The sequence below is a fragment of the Sorex araneus genome, chromosome 4, assembly GCF_027595985.1.
Source record: "Sorex araneus isolate mSorAra2 chromosome 4, mSorAra2.pri, whole genome shotgun sequence".
Classification (NCBI taxonomy): domain Eukaryota; kingdom Metazoa; phylum Chordata; class Mammalia; order Eulipotyphla; family Soricidae; genus Sorex; species Sorex araneus.
This window is the reverse complement of record NC_073305.1, coordinates 51,766,979-51,790,195: the sequence shown is the minus strand read 5'-3', so window position 1 is coordinate 51,790,195 and position 23,217 is coordinate 51,766,979. Positions and strand designations below refer to the sequence as shown.

At 38.9% G+C, this 23,217-nt stretch overlaps 1 protein-coding gene across 6 annotated transcripts in view; it reads left to right on the top strand.

The window, feature by feature from the left end:
* Nucleotides 1-23,217, top strand: part of ERC2 (ELKS/RAB6-interacting/CAST family member 2) — a 1,118,394-nt gene that overhangs the window by 703,890 nt on the left and 391,287 nt on the right. For all 6 annotated transcript variants that reach the window (XR_008629737.1, XR_008629734.1, XR_008629735.1 and 3 more), the window contains one exon: nt 6,762-6,922. Coding sequence is in view for 1 of the 6 variants with exons in the window: in XM_055134481.1 (XP_054990456.1) it covers nt 6,762-6,922 (161 nt within the window). In the remaining 5 variants the exon portion in view is untranslated. The remainder of the gene's footprint in view (nt 1-6,761; nt 6,923-23,217) is intronic.

Sequence of the window (23,217 nt, the reverse complement as noted above, 5' to 3'; positions counted from 1 at the left end):
ACGCTGACTTGTCACCTCTTGATAGATCAACCAGACTAAAGCTCAGAAAGCAAATACTTTATTGGGTTTACTATATATATGTATATATGTATATATATAGAGAGAGAGAGCAGCTATATGCAAACAAAATGAACTCAGATATATTTCTAATGCCATCCACAGAAATCAGATCAAAATGGATTAAAGACCTCAACATCAGAAGGGAAGCAACACATATAGAATAACTGTACTCAATGTGGGGTATAGAAGAAACAAAACAAAACATAGTATGAGACTAACACCCAAGGACAGTAGAAACAAGACCATAATGAATGGTCCATCGTTGAAAACTTGCCCCAAGTTTCCAACTCAGGAGAGGGCTGTTGGGTTAAGATTGGTCCACTATGACAATGATGGTTAGAAGTGATCACTGTGGATGGTAGATATATGCTGAACGTGGGTAAAGGACCAAACATGATGGCCTCTCATTATCTCTGTACTGTAAACCATAATGCCTAAAAGGGGAGTGAGAGAGAAAGAGATAGAAAGATAGACAGAGAGACAAAAACACATGTACAGAGAGAAAGTGAGGAGAGAGTGAGAGAAAGAGAGAGAGAAGAAAAGTGCCTTCCATAGAGGCTGTTGGCAGGGTATGGGGGAAAGGTACTGGGGACATTGGTGGTGGTAAAGGTACATAATGGAGGGATGGGTGTTGAAACATCTTATGACTGAAACCTGGTCATGAAAGATTTGTAACTCTGTATCTCACAGTGATTCAATTAAAAAAAAAGTCCAGAGCATCAAGATTTTAAAAAGCTCTCCAGAGAATCACATCTTTGCATTCCCACCCTCCCACCCTTCCATTCCATAAGTAAATATTATAAGACTTTGATGAAGAACTGAGATGATCTATAAAGGTATTGATATATCATTCCTGACCTCAAGTAGATTACTATCCAATTGTAACAACTAAACATACATTTGAAATAGCTCTGCAGAAATGTGAAGTGGTATTTATTAGGTATCAGGAAACTGGTTGCATACTAAGGCATTAGTAAAAGTTAAAGTGTTTAAGAGTTTGGGTTGGGTGGAGATAACATGGCTGGTAACCTTCATTAGCCACAGTTCCAGCGTGTCATGCACTGAATACTTCAAGAGTTCTCTTCAGAGAGGGCTGGTGTCCAGACGCATCATCTCAATGCATGCTCATGTGTAGTAGCTTCCATATCTGCCCCAATTTTTAGGGAGAACTTACAGATTTAGAAAGAGGTTGATAATTTCCAGGTTCCCGGGACTGATTGCTCTTTGGAATTACTGAGAATTTCATTCATATCTTTATTAAAATGCTAATGCCTGACTTCTACTCTCAGAAATTTTGATTTAATATGTAGGGATATGACCAGGTCATTGGGATTTTCAGAAGCATTGAACTATAATTGTCCCACAGTCACAGGGATCCCATGCTTCTTGATCCAGGACTCCACTTTTAGAGCTGCAACTTTTAATCACTGTGCCTTGTGAAGGAAGCCAGAGCCTTATGACAAAGCTCTGCATGACCTATTGTAGATCTGCATTAGGAAGTCCTTAGGGTGTAAATGTATGTGTATTATGTGCTTGAGGATCACTGTATCACTGTATCACTGTAGTCCTGCTGCTCATCGATTTGCTCAAGTAGGCACCAGTAACATCTCCATTCATCCCTGTTGTGTTCAGGGTGAGGGGAATGAGGCCCATTATTGTTACTGTTTTTTTGCATATTGAGTACACCATGGGTAGCTTGCCAGGCTCTGCATCTGAGATTCTGCAATGCTGTATTCCAGGAGCTTTGTTTTATAGTCTCTAGATCTTGGCCGTTGATGAGATTACATGAGATTACAGTTTGTGGGTGTGACTATCAAGCTACTGGAAAATGGGGGATCTGGATGGAGGAGGCCAGTCCCAAACGAAGCAGACTTGGAGGTCTCAGCCCCGGGTCCCTCATACCTGGGTTCCTCTGTTGGTTCCTTCATGGGTGAGGCTCGTCTGAGCGTGTGGAAAGTGAGTGGCCTTGAGCATGACTGTGGCTGGGTTCTGGAGATTTTCGGCTGCTGGGCTCTGCTTGGGGAGGGGAGGGAAACTCAACCCACCCCCCTCTGAGGGGGCCCCGGTAAAGACAGCCTGGCATGGGGCCAGGAGATTCTGTGTCACTCTCATCCAGGAGCTTGAGGATAAGTGATAGATAACCCAAAAATCTTAAATTCAGTAATATTCAAACATAAAATAAGTTGAGTACTTAATTAGCAGGCATTGTATAAATAACGCTGACAATTCTAGGCCTTGCTCTTAAGACATCACACATCACACATGTTAACCCACTAAGTCTTCTCAAAATCCCTTTGAAATCAGATCTGTCATTACCCCTACTTCACAAGCGAGGTAAGTAGGCTCAGAAACCTTTTGTAACTCATTGTGAACAGCAGATTATGTTAGGTAGACTCCTGAATTTTGTGTAAAATCACTATGCTGTGCTGCCTCTTTGGTGAAGAATATACAGAAAACTTTAATAGATGCTATGCCCTATGTTATAAATGAGTAATTTACTGCTTCATTTAATAATTGCTGTAACTCTTATGAGAACTACATTTATACATGTGGAAGCTCAGGTACTTTCCCAAGATTCTCTAACAAGTGATGAGACAGGGATTATTAGTGTAATAACAGTCTACTTTTATACATTTACCCTCTGCATTTATTTATTTAGTTAGTTAGTTAGATATTGGGTCTGGTGGGTCCCAAGCAATGCTCAGGAAGCCCCAGGGCTCCACAGGCAATTCTCGACCAGTCAGTATGGTGGTACAGTGTAAGAGCCCAAGGACATAATGTTGCTCAGGACCTTTAGTGCTGAAGGTACTATTCCCTCCTCTCCTCCCCCAGCAGTGCATCTCTAAGGCCACTCCCAGTGATGCTCATGGACCTCAATGGCTGTACTCAGTGATGCTTGAGGGACCATATGCTGCTGAGAACCCAACTACTCTATTATCTCTTGCCCTCCATCCTGAGTATTTTTAAATGTTTAATTGTCTTTAAATGTTCAGATTAAATTTTAAGCAGAGTGCTATACATATACAACCAATCAAGGCAGGGCAGCTTCTTTTGAGTATGGAATGGAAGACACAGATTTCTGCTGATTCACACTCATCCACTGACTACACTGGCCTTTTATTCACCACTAAAATACCTTTGTGAAAGCCTTTGTAGTTTATAGAACACAATTTGAAAACTAATGTGAGTATATGGGAGGTCCCTGAGGCATTGGATCCAGGCCCGTGATTTTTAACAAAATATTGATGGCTTTGGTCTATTTTTTTGGCACCAGAGAAGGACAAACTGAGACAATAAGTCCTATGAGACATCTTTGAATTCCAATTCACATTCAAAGACACATTCTAAGACACACAATCAAACAATTGAAAAAATATTAAAAGAAGTCTAGTCTTTAATCTGTGTCTTTGGAAAACATTGAAAGGTTCCCAGAACTAACTCTAACCGATATCTACTCCCCATTCCTAGTCTCACCACTTCCCTCTCTTTTCCACTCTTTTATTTTTCCCCCTAAAGTAAAATAAAGCCTTACTCTGTCCCCAGTTGTAAGACTCATTCTTCCTCTTTCTTCTCTCATTTTTTTTCTCCACATTTAATTCTTTAGACTGGAGCTATTGCAGTAGGGCATCTGCCTTGCACGCGGCTGACCCAGGTTCAATTTCTCTGTCCCTCTCGGAGAGCCCAGCAAGCTACTGAGAGTATCTCACCCACATGGCAGAGCCTGGCAAGCTACACGTGGCGTATTTGTTGTGCCAAAAACAGTAACAACAAGTCACAGTTGGAGACATTACTGGTGTGCCCACTCGAGCAAATTGATGAGCAATGGGATGGCAGTGATAGTGATACAGTGATACATATAATTTTATCCATCATCACAGCCTTCATCTGCACCAGTTTGGGGGTCACATTTGCTACTGAACTGATAGTTGCATTTTTTAAAATTGAGATATAGAATTGTCTGAGAACTATGTTTTTTATGAGCAAAGCTGACCCGGGAAAGCCCTGTTCTTACTTTAGTTTGGCTAAGCGCGCGCACACACAAACACACACAATTATTTTGAGACCTATCATAAATTTAGTAAAGGAAGTGGCCCAAAATAGGGGCATTGAAAGTAAGGATAAAAAGAAACAATGCTTCTAAGAAATGTTCCCAAAATAGGGTGTCGTGACTAATGGAAAATAAAACAGGAAACTGACACTTTGGTAGAAGGTGTGGTGTTGGAATGTTTTATGCATGAAATCCTGCCATTATCAATATTGTACATTATGGTACCTAAGATAAAAAATGTAGAAAATAGACAACAGCATCAAAAAAGAAGGGGAAGATGAGGAAAAAGTGTGACTCTGAGGTTATAAGCTTGAGTAACTGAGAAAAGGTCAGCAATTGGAGCAACCTGGTAGACAAGTTAGGAAGTCACAGATTGGGAGAGTACAATTGGGCAGTGGAGATTGTTTTTATGTAAAGATCATGAGTTGGCTTTTGGTCACCCTGAATTGAGTGGGGAATGTGAGACCAGTGTCCCAGGTGGACCTCAATGTTCAATACTCACTAGCCAGAGACAGGTGAATTAGTAGTAAGATACTGCTCTCGGAAGTTAATTTGAAGTTCTCTTAAGAGTAACAGTCTTCTCTCACAATAATAGCTATATTCGGAGTTTTTGATGTTGAACGCCAATGGCTTTGTCTGGCCATTAAAATTTGAATTACATCCCTTAGGTGCTTAGATTTCTTCATAACTTTATTGCTGAAATTACTAGAGTAGCCTGAAGGTTATTGCTCTGAAGTGTGACTGGTGTAGGTTAATATAAAACTAATTAGTGCCTGCACCAAGAAGTCAATTGGCAGGTAAACTAAGAATTTGGAATCGTGGGTCAGAGCAATAGTAAAGCAGACATATGTGGTGCTGAGGAAAGCACCACATATGGTCCCTCAAGCACCACCAGGAGTGATTCCTGAGTGCAGAGCCAGAAGTAAGCCCTGAGTACTGCTGGGTATACACCTCCTTACCCTTGCCCACCCCCGCCAAAAATAAAACCCTTGGAAATTAAGTTGAACTACAGATTTCAGGAAGGTCAGTTTCAACTAGTGTGAAAGATTCAGCAAGGAGAATTTTGCATAATCCCTCTCTTCTCTGACACCAATCACATATTTGAGATAGGAACGATTATGAAAGCAAATAGTGTCAAGATATAGACACGGGTTATCATAAGTGGAGGGCCCAGCCTACTCTATCTGAGTTGCCACTTGGAATAAAAATAATTCAGATTTTTACACTGCTTCTGTTTATATCGTAAATATGAAAATAGGGTGACCCTCGACTTCATCCTTACCAAATAGTGCTTTGTAAAGTACTTCTGATCTTACTTAATGATAATCTAGGAATTATGTGAGAAATTTAATAAGCTTACAATTGACTTTTAGATTGTGTATATTTGTAAAGTTAAAAAGTTATGGCTATTCTATAATCAAATTTGCACGGTTCTGTGACTTTAATAGGTTATACTTTTAATTTTTCTTTACTTTTGGACTTGACTTATATTGCATGACCATCAAGTTTCCTTCTTTATCAGGATAAAAGTGGAGGATTTTCTGTCTTTTAAAAGTCTGGAATTTAACTTGGATGTGAACTATAAATGCTTATTCTGAATAAATTCCATGTAAAACTCTAAAAATCATATAGAAAGCCTTTATGAATTGGAACTTAACATGTCATTGACACATTTTGAAGGGTATTCTGTTGACTTTAGTGATGGATGATCCTATTCTGCCAAGTTTAGCTGGAAGGGCGGCTTTAAAAGCCAAACATCAACTATGGAATCTAGAAACTTCCTGAAACCGTGGTTTTAAATCAGCAGGGTGGATGCAGCTTACATCTGTGTGAGGGATGGCATTTCACCAGCTTGCCCCACGGAAGTCTCTGGAACAGAACCATAAACACCAGCCTTCTTTGTAGTATGTTGGCTTTTAAAAGTCCCTAGTGGTTTGGGGAGGATAAGGCCATGCTTTGGGCCTCCTGGTCCAGTTTTTGGGGACCTGGCTGAAAACCCTGGATATTTGATAGTCTGGCTTAGTCCTATGGTGTATTAGCACCCTATAAAAGTTACATGTCATTTATTTCAAGTTTAGAACCCTCTCAAACTTCAGGACCAAACCAAATTTGAACCTTTTGAGGGTGGAATTCTGTTTATTTTTGGACAAATCTTGATTCCTAAGTGCAAGAAAGGGAGGTGAGGTGCAAGGGGCCTCTGGAGGCTCTTTTGACAACAAACTACATTTGCAAAACTAGTTTTTGATAAGTTCCAACATGAATGAACCTGAAACACGTAGATTAACTTCCTGACATAGTACTGTGAATCCTACACACAAAAGTGCATTGTGCCCTTCTGCCAACTGTATCTGAAATTTTTACCAAGTGAAGGTTGAAATTGGGTTACTTTACTCACTCTCCACTTCTAATAAGTAAATGAAGATGCTTATTGGCAAATTTAATTGAATGGGGACCTTGCACAAATTTAGACAGTTTTTGAACTTGCAATATTTCTTTTTAAGCAGTGACAAAGAAACAGTAAACACCCAGATGCAATGTCCAGGTAAAGGACAGCTATGATCTTCTTGGGTCTATGGTTCAAACACAGGCTAGCATGGAGCATCCTGAGCCCAAATGAAGAGAAATAACACTTCTTGTTTCATGTGCCTTTCAGATAGAGGAGCTGATGAATGCACTGGAGAAGACCAGACAGGAACTGGACGCCACTAAAGCACGCCTCGCCTCCACACAACAGTCTCTGGCTGAAAAAGAAGCACATTTGGCCAACCTCCGGATAGAAAGAAGGAAACAGCTGGAAGAGATCTTGGAGATGAAGTGAGTACCCAATTTTGCTTTCCTGGTCTTTCTTTTATAACTTTTCTTTAGAGATAGGAAAGGAAAAGACTAGATAAGAGAATGAGTTTGAAGAAAGGATAATTTTTTAGCTAACATTTGCTTATTTGGGGGAACTATATTTTATATAGATATAGATATATAGATATAGATATAGATATATACATTAGTGATAGCTTCCTTGTCCAAAAATGCTCTTTGTTTTATGTCTCTTATTAGAAAGCATATGTCTGTATTAGATTCTGTGCATCTTGTTCGGAGGATGGTGCTGGGATTCTTAGATCTAGGGCATAGGTTTGAGCTAACCGAAACAAAGCCCTTGTTAAACACAATAGCTACTGATGTATGGCTGAGTTAAATGGAAAATTTCCTGAGGAGGTATTTTTAATTGTGACTATAACTTTGCTAATTATGCTCTTTTCATTTATGTACAATACCTGGCTTGTGTTGGCTTTTATGGAATCTCAAGGTTGACACCTCTTTGTTTAGGAAGCAAAATTCTGAATTGCTGGGGTGGCAAATATAGACCTGGAGATTTCCCATTTTACCCACACTACTGGGTTAGGGTAGGTGAGGCTAGATCCCACTTCATCTTTCGTTTAATCACCACAGTGCTGCTGTGTTGCTGGAAAATTGGCATTCCTTGGAGCCTATGACACACTCACCCATTTAACTTAATTTGTTCTCAGAATGAATGTCATCAAGAAAGAGCATAGAAAAGAAAATTACTCAAATTCTTTAGAAATAATTGGCTGTTATAGATCTGTTTCTAAAGAGGTGGGTAAGAAGCAGAATTTCTCTATAAAATTTTAAGTGAACTTATAACTAATATATAATTTAAATGCAACTTTTTTCCATAATAAGGGATTCATACATAATATTGCATGTTAAGTATGTAATGTAGGATTTCAAATGGGTGGCTTGGTATAGAGGAATAACCTTATTTTGACCCTGAAAATCTTACACATGGTTAACATTAAAGCTAGAAAGTTTAGATTATGCAAAATATGGAATGAGATATTTTAAAGGATTTAATAGTGAGGCCAAATTTTAGTCCTTACAACTACCTCATTTTCTCCAAGACCAAAGAAAAAGTATTTTTTCACATATAAACTCATTTTTTGTAATTAAAGTTGATATAATAAAAGTTAATATTATTGTACACAGTTTAAGTTTAGGGCACTGAACTCATCAAGAAATTGACTCTATGGAACTCAAGTATTTGCTTATGAGTATCTTGTCAGGATTAAAACCCAAATATTTTACACCAAGTTCCCTTTCTATTACATCATTTTCTCTTGCAATTTACACAAACTCCAGTAGGTTGATTACTTCTCTCTGTTTTAGTCACTGCAATAATCATTCTGAGTTGATGGAATGTCTAGCATATGGTTTGTGCACAGTAATTCCTGAATGAATGAATAGATTCAATGCTGAGGACTGAATTTCAACTGTATTGAAAACTGTTTCAAGCCTGTGACATTATCACCTAATAGAGAATGTCTAAATCTTGTTACATAGGTTCTAATCATCTTTGTTCCAATCAGTTGTTTCACTTTGATTCTTATATGTCAAGCCGGTATTGTTTACCTCATTGTCTACAATTATTTCCAAGTTAACTCTCCATCCCTGGCAGTGATTTATTATGCTATTATTAGGAAACTTTCATTTCTTCCTGTTCACAAAAAAAGAACACAGACCTACATTTTGAGAGAACAAGTAATCGTGAAGTACACTGGTTTGGGAGTCAGCCGTCTGGCTTGGAATCTTCTTGTTTCCACTTGATGTCCAGGTGACTGAGGGATATGACAGCACAGACCCCTCTGATTTCCTCCTATGGTGACTTTCATAGTGTGGTTGTAAGGAGAGGCACTCAGGAGTATTGGCACTCAGAAGATGATAGATGTGTGTAAATAATAGCACTATCAGCCAATGAAAGTGTGTCATTTGTTTAGTGTATTTTGTGAAGAGAATGATTTATCTAATTTTGGATTTACTTCCTTAAAACATATAAACCTTTGCTGTGTATGTTTTTCCACTTCATTTCATGATTTTAGATAGCACCTAACTTAGACCTCTTTTGGTGAATTGCCACATGATTGCTGTTATGCTTAATCTGCTGCTACTACAAAATAAATAGAAAATTCTCCTGTTAATGCCTTTGGTAAAAGTAACAAAGTTTCATTTCATTATGCCCAATATGAACCCCATTCGCTATTTAACTGACCCAGAAACCCTACTTACACGCTTTTATTCCAGGGACTATGGGGAAAGGGAGGGGAGTGGATACAGATATAAGGGTAAACATTTTTATAGAGAACCCAACTAAATTTATCAGCTCTTGGACTTTTCAAGTCCTGATTCAATCAACCATTATTTTAAATCTATTCTTAATCAATATAAATTAATCAATATTAACCAAGCCAACATAAGTAAGTGGGAATAGTATCACTGCATCCATCACTGTCATCCTGTTGCTCATCGATTTGCTCGAGCAGGCACCAGCACCAGTAACGTCTCCATTGTGAGACTTGTTGTTACTGTTTTTGGCATATAGAATACACCACAAGTAACATGCCAGGCTCTGCCATGCTGGCAAGATACTCTCGGTAACTTGCCAGGCTCTCCCAGAGGGGTGAGGAATCGAACCTGGGTTAGCCACATGCAAGGCAAATGCCCTACCCTCTGTGCTATCGTTCCACTTCAGATTTGTATATTATTAGTAGTAAGCATTTTTGTTTACAACAACATACAAGCAACCTTAGAACAATTATTCCAAATTTTAGAAGAAAGAATAGTAATGCTGTTGAATCAAGAGAATGGAGATTTGATTTTGTAACTCATTCCTACTGCCAAAGAATTTCACTCTTGCTACTTCAGTTTTCTCTTCAATGGCATGAAATTGATAATATCTTGTTCTTACTACTCCAAAGAATTGTTTCAGGAACAGATTCTTTTTTTTTTAGAAAGTACTTAACTGAAAATAATATGGACCTGCATATGTGAAAGTACTTTGAAACATAAAAGGGCTTTTGAAATGAGAGGTCACATCTATTAAATTCTTTGCAAAATCAAATGGCACAGAGTTTTAGAATTGGAAAGCAGCTGGGTCCAATTTCCAAGCCTACATAAACCAGACTGCCTTCCACATAATTACTAATGAGGAATTCACCGGACCCTGGTAAACACCATCCCATTGCAAGTGATGGGCTCTTAAGGTGGTGATTCTTGTTCTGTAACTTTTACAGGTAGGATTTTAATCCTTACTTTGATCTGAAATGACTTTCTATGTAATCTTCCTATTGTTTTGTTTTAGGTTCTAGAATTATACAGACTTCACTAGAGCCCATCCACAAAATAGCAGTCTTTGTTTTGCTTTTGTTTTGGAATCATACCCTATGGTGCTTAGGGATTCCTCCTGGCTCTGTGCTAAGAGATCACTACTGGTGGTGTTCAGGGGAACATATGTGGCACTGAGGGTCTAACTCTGTTTAGCTGTGTGCAAGGCAAGAGCCCTGCCCATTGTACTGTTGCTCTGGCTCCAATAGGCAGCCTCTAATATATTTATCTGGGTAATGTTCCCAAGAGAATAAAATTCATAGGGAAGAGTTAAATTACAAAACAAAATTAAAGGCCAGGAGATAGCATAGGTATCAGAGTCCTGTCTTATATACACCTGACTCAGATTTGACTCCTGGTACTTCATGGTCTTCTGGAGTAGTCCTAGAGGTCCTGTGCATCCTCAGGATGGCCCTGGATGCCGTGGTACCACAGGCCTTGAGCAACACTGCACCCTTGGGCTCTGACACTGATCTGCTGGGCAGGGTGGCTGAGTGTCACCAGGAGTGACCCCCACCTCTGAGTATCACCAGGACTGTCTGACTTAGAAGAAGAGGGTATTACTTAATTCTTAGGCACTACTTGGTATACCCCTCTCCCTGCAAAAAAAAAATAAATCCCCCCAGAGTTATTCATGAATCTACCTTGAAGACATAGACACAACCTATACTTTGGAATCTATTTATTTTTAAAACAATTTTTAAAAGCTGTTTGTTTTCATTATCTGAATATAAATATCTTTCCAGTTTAAAAATGTTAAGCTTTTAGCAATCAATTAATGTATCATTATCCTTTATTGGACAGTTGGTGCCAGTGTTTTGCTGATGTAAAATTTTAATAAGTATCCTGCAGTTTATTTTGTTAATTTTTAAAAAATAATTATAAATTAATATACAAGAAATAGTAGGGAGATGTCTCTTATATGTTTTCACTCTTTTCCTTCCATTAAACAATTTGCATTATTATATCAAACTATTATAAGAAGAAATTAGTATTCATATAATTAGCTACACTCTCAGGTTTTATGCACTGTTTTGTGGGGTGGTAGTGTATTTCGTTGTATGAAGTTTTATCACATGCATAAAATTATGTAACTACATATCTATAATCACAGTCTAGAAAGACACAGTGCTGTTCTATCATTATAAGAATCCCTCCTGGTACATTTAAGTAACCATATCTACAACTAGCAGCTTTCATTTTTATCCAGTTTTGTTTTATCCAGATGTATACCTGTCTACAATTTTTTGCTGCTTTTCTTTGGGGCAGGAGAGGCTACTGAATCTAGATTCTAGAATTAGGTTCTAGAATTATAAAGACTTCACTAGAGTCCATCCACAAAATAGGCAATCTTTATTCTGCTTTTGTTTTTGAACACATCCTTGGGCCCAAACATTTCAAGATGGTTCATCTTTGAAACCATCTATAAATAAATAACAAATAAAAATTATTTTAATCTAATTTTAACCTTAGACTGAATTTAGAATGAGGCAACATTGCTTGATTCCCTTCATTGAAATATTTCACACGAGTTGGCCTATATTATTTACCGTGAATTTTCTTTTAATATTAAATATCTAAATCTTCCTATGTGACAGGTATTCAGTAAATATTTGAGAAATAAAAAGGGCTAGATTAAAATTTTAAATATTCACTAATAACCTGCTATGTGGCATTACTAGTCTACTTTAAAAAATCAGAAAAATTCTGTATCCTATAAAGTCGAATTTCAATAAAATGATTGAAGGTAGTAAATTAACAAATAAACAAGTAAATATTTAAATAACTAACTCAGTCACTAGCATCACTTCTTTTTTAACAAGATAAAGTAGGAATTCCACTTAGAAAGCCATTAACAGGGGCTGGCGAGATAATTTAACGGATAGGTTGCCTGCCTGGCACATAACTGATCCAGGTTTGATCCCTGGCATTGCATATGGTTCCCTGAGCACCCCAAGAAGTAATTCCTGAACTCAGAACCTGGAGTCAGTCCTGAGCACTGGTGGGTGTGCACCTCCAAGAACCCAAAAGGAGAAATCCATATTCAAAGAAAAGGACCCTGGTGGTTATTTGGTGTAAAGAGAGACATGGAAAACATATTCCTATAATAGTTTGACATCCCTTTCAGAGACTGAGGCCAAAACATAGTCTTTGACTATGTTTCCTGTAATATTCTTCCTGCAACACTCTTTTCCAGTTTGATCTTTATTGGTTGGTATTCTAACTGCCAGTCATTATTCCCACACTGGTAGGAATTAAAAGTTCCCAGCCATATATTTTCATAAAAGGACATAATATTCGCCTTCCCTTGTGTATAACGTTATTCTTTTACTTAAAACATATCTAAAATCTTTTGCTAAAACATTTCATGATGGTTCATCTTTGTTACATTTGCTCATATTTAAAAGGGATTTTATTAAAATAATATTAAGAACATCATTCTATATGTTTGGTTTTATTAATGCCAGTTAGTAAGCTTACATTCCAGTAACCAAACCTCAATTATTTAATTTGTGGCAGGTGAATTTGATATCTGTGGCTAAAAGGAATTGAAAGCCATGAGATACAGTACTTAAAATCTATCTGTGTGCATTTTTGCTCAAACGGCTTCAACTAGCACAGTAACTTAATAGGCAGACAGGGAGGCTAACTGATATTTTTCATTTAATATTAAATACTGAATGAATAAGGGTTTTGAGAACTGCCCAATAGTTACATAATTTGAAGAGTATATTTTAGACTTTTTGTGGTAATTTCTTCTAGTTATGTTTTGTCAACATTCTAAAGGGACCTCTACGTGTTATAATCCTCTGATGATCTTGTGAGATTTGTCTTCATTTACTGGTATTGTTACATTTTATATATATTCTCTAGATTTCCTTGAAAGTCTTTGTATATACTGAGCTATTTTAGAAAGTTTACAGTGAATAAGACATCAGCTTATTCCAAAGCATTATCCTGTTGGCCTCTTTGATCTAGAATCCTTTTGAGAGAGCCACTCATTAGGTAAGTGCCCTTCAAAGAAGAAGCAGGGTAAAGAAAGTGATAAAATCAATTCATTTTTTACTTCATGCCAACATGAGAAAAGACAAATCACATTTCTTCAGGGAAAAATTCTGAGTGCCTAGCAATTTCAACAAGATAAATGGTTCCTGGGGGAAGAGTTTTGAAATCAACTGTTACTTAAAATTGATAAACTCAGATACAAAATGGTTATGCCATCTTACAAAGAGATTTGGCAGTTGAAAGAAATAATAAACTTAAAAAATATTTTAATCTGCAAAATATCACATTTAGTGTTGTCTTTAATATCTTAGGTAACATATTTAATGTTGCTATTAATTAGTTAGATAAACCCATGTTCATTTTAATCCATTTTGGCAACGGGGACAATGCACTTTCTAAGCAATGATGGGGCCTATTAAGGACATACTTAGCAGTTTCCAGGGCCTCCAGCACCACACATAGAGGGTACTTGGGGTGCCATGTGGTTTTGAACTCCAAACTCAGATAACTTGAGCCTGAGAGATAGTACAGGATAGGATAGGACCCTGGTTCTATTGCCTGAGTAGCATATGGTCCCTGAGCACTATTGGGTGTCATTTTGACAACAGAGCCAGGAATAGGACCTAAGGATAGCAAAGCGTGGCACTATCCTCTTTCCCATCCCCACTACCTACAAAAAAGGGACAAAAATTCAGGTATCAGCACATACGAAGCATGTACATTTGACTTGTCAAGCCATCTTCCCAGCCCTTGTATAATGATCTCTTCAAATTCCAATGAACCTTAAGCTTCAACAATCTTTTCTTTTGCTACAATATAAATTGCTTATAGGGGCTGGGGTGATAGCACAGTGGGTAGGGCGTTTGCCTTGCATGCGGCTGACCCGGGTTTGATTCCCAGCATCCCATATGGTCCCCTGAGCACTGCCAGTGGTAATTCCTGAGTGCAGAGCCAGGAGTGACCCCTGTGCATCGCCAGGTGTAACCCCTGTGCATCGCCAGGTGTAACCCAAAAAGCAAAAAATAAATAAATAAATAAAGAGTTAAAAAAAAAAAACTTTGGCATGTAAAAAAATACTATGGAATGCATCCTAGCTTGACTGTGTCGGTTTGCCTCCTGCTCCATTTAAAAAGGTAGCTAAGTCAGATGAAAGAGCAATGAAGACTGTCACAGCTCTCTAAGTTACCCATTGAGGTTGAGTCCAGGCAGCAAAGGGAGGAGAGGAGAAGGAGTGAATGTCATTGAAAGATGGGTATTCAGTCATTGTATTACTGAAACTCCGACATGAACGTTTTGTAACTGTAGCTCACAGTAATTCAATTAAAATAAAAAAAGAACTTACTTGATATCACATCGACACATAGTTCCTTATCCTGTATGAATTCTGTCTCCCTTTTTAAAACTCTGAAGTTGGTGGCTTTGAGCTTTTCGCAAAAGAGAACAAAATCTACACAAAGATAACATTGGACAAATAAGATATAATTAATTTTAAAGGTTAGTATCATTAGGACAGTGGAAAATCCTAGTTGATTTTTAATGCAAGAATCATAAATTTTTACATTTATACTAGTAGTTCTGGACTTACCAGGGACACATGCTACTTATGTCTTGATACTTGATACTCTTTCTATATAATTCGAGAGTTTTGCTTTAGCTCCTGCCATCCCATCCATATAACAGCCAGCAGCAAGGAGGAAGGAACTCTGCTGCCCTTTACATTGTACTTACTATCCATTGACATCTGAGTCATTTAACAACTCAAGTAATAAAGAGTTGTTGAGCGTCAACTCTACATGAAGACTGGTCTAAGCATTGGTCTAAGTTAACAGAAAGGTAAAAGCAATCCCTCCATTTCTAGAGCTTATATTCTGTCCTGTTTTGTTTTGTCTTGGAGACACGCTGGCAGTGCTCAGGGCTTATTGCTCCTGGCAGAGCACAGGAGACCATATGTGTTGCAGAGGATCAAATCCACTGTAATCTTACCCGCTGTACTCCATCTCTGGCCATTAGTGCTTTTACATTCTACATAGGCACAAGCCTTCAGTTGTAGGCAGGAGCTCTTTGACCAGTGTTTCAGCCACAAGGTCAGACCAGGTCACACTTCTTTGCATGAAAATATGATAAATTGAGCCTTTAGCTGGATGGTTCAATGTCCAGCTAAGATTCACAGAGCATTGTTCCCAGACAGGAAGAGGCAAATGGAGACTTGTGGCAATTTACTATCTGGAAATGTTAAAGTATGAAACAGTGCCTTCATGTGCTTTTTTTTCTGTTAGATGTAATAAATTTTATAAACAAGTTATTATATCTAACAAAACAGACATGTATTTTTGTCCACATATATCTAGTCTATATCTGAGTTCTATTCTGGGTTCCCTGGTTTGCAAAAGATTGGAGAGTTCTATAGTGCATGAACAGACTGAGGGATACCCAAGATTCTGCACATATTTGGGATGCACGAGGAATAGGATTTCGAGAGAATGTCATGAAGAAGATGCTTCCTTTAAATAATTTTTTAGGATACATAAGGAAAGAAGTAGGCTTAGTTTACTATTAACAATTCTACAGAGAATTGTGCTAAAGCTGAAGTGAAGAATTAAGAAGATGAAGTCCTTTCTTTGTTCTTTGTACTTTGTAGAGTTTGGTAGCAGATGAAACTTTTACAGTAGGTTTAGAGATCTGGTGGTCAGAGTGGGGGAGAAATAACACCTACTGATCTCCACAATCCCTTTCAATGATGATTCCTTCATTTCACTAAGCAAATAACCTGGAACATATGTACTATTTAGGAGCTGCCAAAGTCTTTCTTTGCTTGAGGAGCTCAATGTGAATGTAAAAATCCATACCAAAAGCCAAAGCTGATGTGCAATATCAGACAAATAAGAGATTCATAGAAGAACTGCACCCATATTTTTGTACATTGCCTTTATTTTTCATGAGACTACTTGCATGTGAAATAGGTAGACCCAAACTGAGGTGTATTCCACAGATTATTACAGGAAGTGGTTGAATTGCATGTCAGGTAGAATCAAGAGCCCTTCTTTCACTCTCTCTTCCTTAAAAGATATCCTATCTGACAAACATGCCTTTAGAGACTTAGACTATGTGAGTCATGTAGGCATGTATTCTGAGCATATGGGGATGTTGGAGGATAGGATTACCAATGAACATTTATTAAGTGCTTTTTGTATATCAGACACTGGCTAAGTTTGGGGTTTTGCTTGTTTGTTTGTTTGTTAGTTTGTTTTTTCTTTTTGGGTCACACCTGGTGATGCTCAGGGGTTACTCCTGGCTCTGCACTCAGGAATTACCCCTGGCAGTGCTCAGGGGACCATATGGGATGCTGGGAATAGAACCCTGGGTTGGCCGCGTGCAAGGCAATCACCCTACCTGCTGTGCTATTGCTCCAGCCCCTGTGGCTAAGTTTTTCACCTGTGCATTGCTGCTGGCTCCTGTGAGGTGGGGATAATTTTGCCCACATTACACAGATGCAAAATCTGCAGCTCAGCCACCTGCCTGGCACTCCAATACAAGCATGCGTGACACTAGAGTCTGTCGACTTAACCATTGACTGCACTGACTCCCAGAGAGACAAACAGGATATCTTAAAAGCTCTATGTCTGGAAATTTTAGGACCCGTTTTGATCAAGTAATAGAAGGCACTGGGGGAGATAGTTTCTTTTTTTAAATTGCTTTGGGGATGAGGGTGGGGGTGGCAATATGGAGCAGGGCAGCAGGCTGAGGTGCTGGTGGGGGGGTCAGGATGAGAGTGAGTTGGAGAGGGTCTTTGAAGTCTCTGTCCTTATCTTAAAACAAAATAAGAAACACACTGTCTTCTGGCCAAAAACATGCTCTGTATGTATAGTTTTAATAGTAAAAAATGTCAGTCAAGAGGACCCTTGACCTAGTGGTTTTTAATAGAAACACAAACATTTTCTGAGCTAGAGCAGTATAATCTTTCAGCTTAAATAATCATAATCAGCAGTTAAATAATCTAAATGCTTGTGAATCATAAAGCTTAAATAATAAGCACCATACTTCATGTTATCTTCCTCCTCACAGCAGTTCAATGGGACCTAGGGAAGGTCAACTATTAAAAAGAGAGAGAGAGAGAAAGAGAGAGAGAGAGAAAGAGAAATGCATAGGCCTCTTAACCTCTAAATTCAGGGCACATCAGAAGGGGTAGTTGTGGTCCTTTCTTCAATCCAAGAGCAACATCCTGTTGGAGGAATTTGGTTAAGTACTTGATCTCACATAGCGAGGGTACTGCCAGATTCAACCCCAGGAGGCAAAGGACAGAACAGCCACATCTCATACAACAAAACCTGGGGTCAGAAATCAAGGTCAGATGCAGTGACTTTTGGCATTTGTTGAGTTTGCTAGTGATAGCTGAGTGAGCCAGCCAACTTGACCTCTTGCCAGCTGTTTACAGGGTTCTGGACTCAGATGACCATGTTAGTAGACTATGATTTTCTAGAGGCATTATTTCATCCTCATAACAATTTTGTCTCAGTTAATATTTGCAAATTTTCAGAAACATTTTGGTTATTACGGGTGGAGGGTCCTCCAGAGGGTAAAGACTCGGGAACTGCTACACATCTCACAATGCAGAGGAAAGCCTTCATAAGTAAACAGAATTATCTAGCCCCAAATGATGATAGTTCTTGGGTTGAGACTCTTATAACCGACACTCCCCCTTTTTGATGGCTATATATTAAACTAAAGAAGAGTTGAAATCTTGGTTATCATCTCTATGATAACCATAGTGATAAGTCAAATAAAGCCATTCTTACCTTGGTGGGGGTTATACCCATGAGTGTTTGGGGAGCCATTTGGTATCAAAGATCAAACCAAGGGATCCTACATGCAAAACGTGCACTCTAGTCCTTTGAGCTATTGCCCTAGCCCGTGACTAGATACTTTTTCTCCTTAGGAACTTGAACTTGTTCCATATTCAAATTCAGAAATGGGTGGTCTAGGAACTTTTATCTTGTGCAGATGATTTTGATCTCTTGTCTATTTGTTCTCTTAGAACTACAGACTATGTAACTTCTCAGTAAAATTAGACGGGATCTCAGATCCAAGTCCCCAAAGAACTCTGTTCCCCTTAAGATAGTACTTCTGGCTCAGATACAAAAGACATGATCCACCAGTTCCTGCTTCTCATCAGACCACACAGTCCTCTCCAGCTCTGATAGTCCATCATTCTCTAATCTCTGGCTCTGTATGATCCTTCCTTTGACTAACTGTTAATAAATCAAGGGAATGAAATTGGACATCTCCTAGCCCCTTTTATTTTTTCACTTCTTTGTTTATTCCTTCCACTTGTTCTTCTCTCATTACATTCCTCTGAATACTTTGTCATATCCTAGGGAATCACCCTCAACAATTGTTCAGTTAGAGCAAAAAGAGTAGCAGAAAACCAGTGGGCACTGCAAACATAGCAGGTGTGCCAGCTCAGGATCTAGAGGCATCAGTGAGAAAGAGTGTGACCACCTTCCTACCTCAATTGTGAAGAGCAGGTCTTGGAGAATATCCCAACCGGTAGACTTTGTCTTTCTTCGCATAGTGTGTTCTTTGTATTGTTGCTAAAATATAGTCTGATAAAATTGGAGAAACCTTAATCTTGAAGAGGCAAGTGGAGAGCAGATATCAAGAATTGCTCTCTCATCGAAAGGGAACATAAACAAAGGCTCCAGGTGGGTGAAGACTTCGTGAGAGAGAGGCACAGTATGGAGGTGAGGAAAACTTTGAATGTCCTGGGTCCCTAGGAAAAAGCATTTAACACAAGTTTGTCAAAAGAATTTAGATGATGATAAGTACATTCTGCCTATTAGTAGTAGTTGCCTCTTCCTCTTCATCCCACCTTATGTACTACCTCATATAGCTTATACACATCTCTTTTTTTCATTTTATTTATTAATCTCTTTAAATTTTGGATCCTGTGAATTGATTCATTTATTCATTAAGTATTTATAAAATCACCTATTATGTTCATAGTGTGTTTCTAGGTACCTAGACTATTTCAGAAATAGCGGATAAGAATCTCTCTGTTTTTACCAGTGGCAACCTGGCAAAATGAGATGTAAAATAATAAACCTAACATCTAAGTAAATTGCCCACTATATAAAGCAGCAGCACATGTGATGTGGAAAAAGAAAAAATAGATCAGAGTGTGCTCAGTTGATATTATGGCAGAAGGAGGATTACCTTTTAGGTAGTTTGTCAGGATAATCACATAAGCACAAATTTGAAGAAGAGCAAAGATAATCAAACAGATTCTGGAAGAGAGACCCAACCAGTGGGAACAGCCATTACAAAACCTTAAGGCAAGAGCTTGCTTGATGGGTTCAAGCAACAAAAAGCTGTCTGAAGAGACTGGAGCAGAGGGGAGAGGGCAGTGGAAAATGAGAAGGGCTTGTTTGAGATCAGAGGGCACTTAAAATATTTTATTTTTCATATATTGGTCGAGAAAATCAGCGCATTTGGAGAAAGAAATGTCATGATCTTGTGTACATTTTAAAAGAGTCACTCTTATTAAAGCCTTAAGGAGAGAGTGCCCTAAAAGTCAGGGGGAAAGCAGAGATTCTTGTTAATCAGTAATTGTGATAATATCAGCAATCAGAGATGATAGATGGAGTCAGAAAAGAATGGGTAAAAATGGGAAGAGATGGCGGCCAGATTTGGTAATTTCAAGGTGAAAACAGATAAGATTTCTTCAAGTTCCTCTTTTTCATTTTGTTTTATTTTGGGCTGGGGGCAACTCGTGATAATGCTCAGGGCTTCATCTTGGTTCTGAGGATACTCTTGGCTTGCGGGACCAGATGTGGGACCAGAGATCAAACCCAGCTTGGCAGCATGCAAGGCAGTCTCCCTATTGCTCCAGTCCTTTATTCTTTCTTTTTAATTAAATTTTTGTTTTAGTCACCATGATTTGTAATGCTAGAATTTCATATATACAGTGTGCCAACCCCACATTCTCCATAAAAATGTTTGCTTCCTTTTTTCATTGTCTCAGTAACCACCGCTCAACCCCACAGCCCTGAACCTCTCCCTAACCATCTCTCCACTATAGTATGCTCAGTTCTTAGAGCAGTTCTCAGATTCTGTTGCTTTGGGTTATTTTTTATTCTCATATCCCACATAAGAGAGAGGTTAATCTATATCTGTTCCTTCCTTTCCTTTTAAGTAATTAGGGCGTTTGCCTTGCACGAGGCCGACCCGGGTTCGATTCCTCTGTCCCTCTCAGAGAGCCTGGCAAGCTACCGAGAGTATCCGGCCCACACGGCAGAGCCTGGCATATTTGGTACGCCAAAAACAGTAACAACAAGTCTCACAACGGAAACGTTATTGGCGCCCGCTCTAGCAAATCAATGAACAATGGGACGACAGTGCTACAGTGCTATGATACTCTCTAGTTCCATCCTTCAGCTTGTTTTGTCACCGTTTTCCTTTTCCTTACTTTTCTAACCTATTTTTTAATGGTATGCTAAAGAACCATGAAGTGCGGATATCTTCTAGATTTCTTATTTTTAACACAGTGATTAACTTGCTAGATTTCAATGTTGATTATTGGGGTGGCAGGAGACTGTCCAAACACCAAGTGTGTGTGTGGCGGGGGGCGGATAGTGAGAGAGAGGGTGAGTGAAAGAGGAGGAGGAAGAGAGGGTTGGAGGGAGGGAGAGAAAAAGAGAGAAAATGAGAGGGAGGGAGGGCTGAGAGAGAGAGAGAGAGAGAGAGAGAGAGAGAGAAGGCATTTATGAAAAAGAAGCTGGCTCTGACATTCTTGCCTGGAGAATGAGAAACTGAGGTGTATCCACTCAGTTTCCTAGGAGCAAATCGAGCACTTAGCTTGAAGCTCAGCGGCCTATCAGAGATGGCCAGTGTTTTATTTTCCAGCCATGTAATTTGGGAACCAACAAATTGTGAAAATTGAAATGTCCTGTTTGACTTGGTATTTGAGTTATCCTCATGTCACTGGTATCTTAATTTTAACCTGCCGGAGGCTGTGACCAACATGGAGAATGTGTTATTACATACAAATGCTGCTTCTTCTACTTGAAGAGATTTGCCGAGTGTACTGCAATTTGTGCCAGATGCAGTTATTATAAAAGTTAAACTACTGGCGTTCTATTCTGTTTTGAACTTGGCGTTAGTGTGCTCACTTCACTAATCTCTGAGCTTTGGAGTACTTTATTTTCCTGGCTCTATCTTTGGGAGTTTTCTTGAAAAAACTTTCCTATTAGTGCTTAAGACTCCCATCAATTAAGACAGGATATATTGGGTAGGCCAGTAGTTATTCTCTTCTCTCTCCTACCTACTCTATTTTCTGGGAAGGCACTCTTGCCTTCAGAAGCATTTTTGGATTCCCCTGCTGGCTGACTCCAGATTGGGTGCAGGGCCAGAAGATGGGATTGTGGGAGTAGGGAAACACAAAGGCAAAAGAATAACCTCTCAGTTGTCTTCTGGCTCTGAGGACATTTCTGAGAGTATCTGATGATATCTGTAACTGTCACTCCCTCTCAGTGGAGAGGCATCCTTGGCTCCTACTGTATCTGTAACAAACTCATGGGTTAGACTGTTTTGAGAAAGAACTGTATAAGATGTTTACACTTCCCGTATTAAGTAATTTTGGGAAATGGAAGCAGATCCCTTGATGCTAAAGCCAAACTATTGAAACAAAACTTGCCATGCTGTGATTTTCTAAGGAACAGTTACCTTTCAAAAGAGCCTTCAATATGAATGACAACTGCTACCATGCCCCAGAGAGATACGGGTATCCTGGAGTATTTATCATCTTTGGATGAGTGAGAACAGTGACTGTTTCTACCATGTACCAGGAAAAAGCAATTTCTCTTGCTTTCCTGAGGCTAGAAGAAGTTAGTTTGACTGGGCAAGGATGATGTTCAAGAAAGAAAAGGAAGGAGAATTTTCTAGGGCCACTGAGTAGAGTACAAGTCTGTGGTCTCCAGAACATGGGTAGCATCATTTCAGTCAACCTCAGGTCCTTAATGGGGCTCCATCAAGCTTAAGACATGGCTGTTTCAAGCATTCTCTGCCCTTAAACAGTATTCCAAGTTCCCAAGTTCTAAGCCAAACACTTCTTACTGATTCAATCCTTTGCTCAGTCATTAAACCATTCCTCCTTTCATAAAATAAATCATTCTAGCATGTCAGAGTTATTTGTTGAAAGACTAGATGAACAATCTGGTGTCCAGAGGAATGCAAGTTTATAGCTGGGATAGTGGGACAAAAAAAGGGGAAAGATCTGTGGAATAATGAGAAAATCCTAAATAAGAGAAAGGCAATGTAAGATTTGGCTGGAGGTGATGTTGGTTCAGTGGGAAGTAGTTTGTGTAGACCTCAGACTGGTGAATGGGATCAGGGGTGGGAACATATTTCAAGAGGAGAGGACCATCTGTACAAAGGCCCTGTGACATAGAAATGCTTTTCTTGTTGACCATAAGTGGGGAAATAAGTTTGACTGGGTCTAAATAAATGGTTAGAGGATCAGTACAAAGAACCAGTAGTATTCAGGGGTTACTCCTGGCTCTGGAATCACTTCTGGTAAACTTAGGAGAGCATATGGGCTACCAGAGATCAAACCTAGATTAGCTGCATGCAAGACAAGTGCCTCACCTTTTCTACTCTCTCTAGCCGTAAAGGAGGAGAAATTTGTTGTTGTTGTTCAACCTGCTACTTATTATTTTTTTAATTAATTTTTTAATTAGTGAATCACTGTGAGGGTACAGTTACAGATTGACATATTTTTGTGCTCATGTTTCCCTCATACAATGTTTGAGAACCCATCCCTTCACCAGTGCCCATTCTCCACCACCAATAAACCCAGTATCCCTCCCACCCCCCAGTCCTGTCTCCCCCCACACCACCCTGCTTCTGTGGCAAAGTATTCCCTTTTGTTCTCTTTCAAG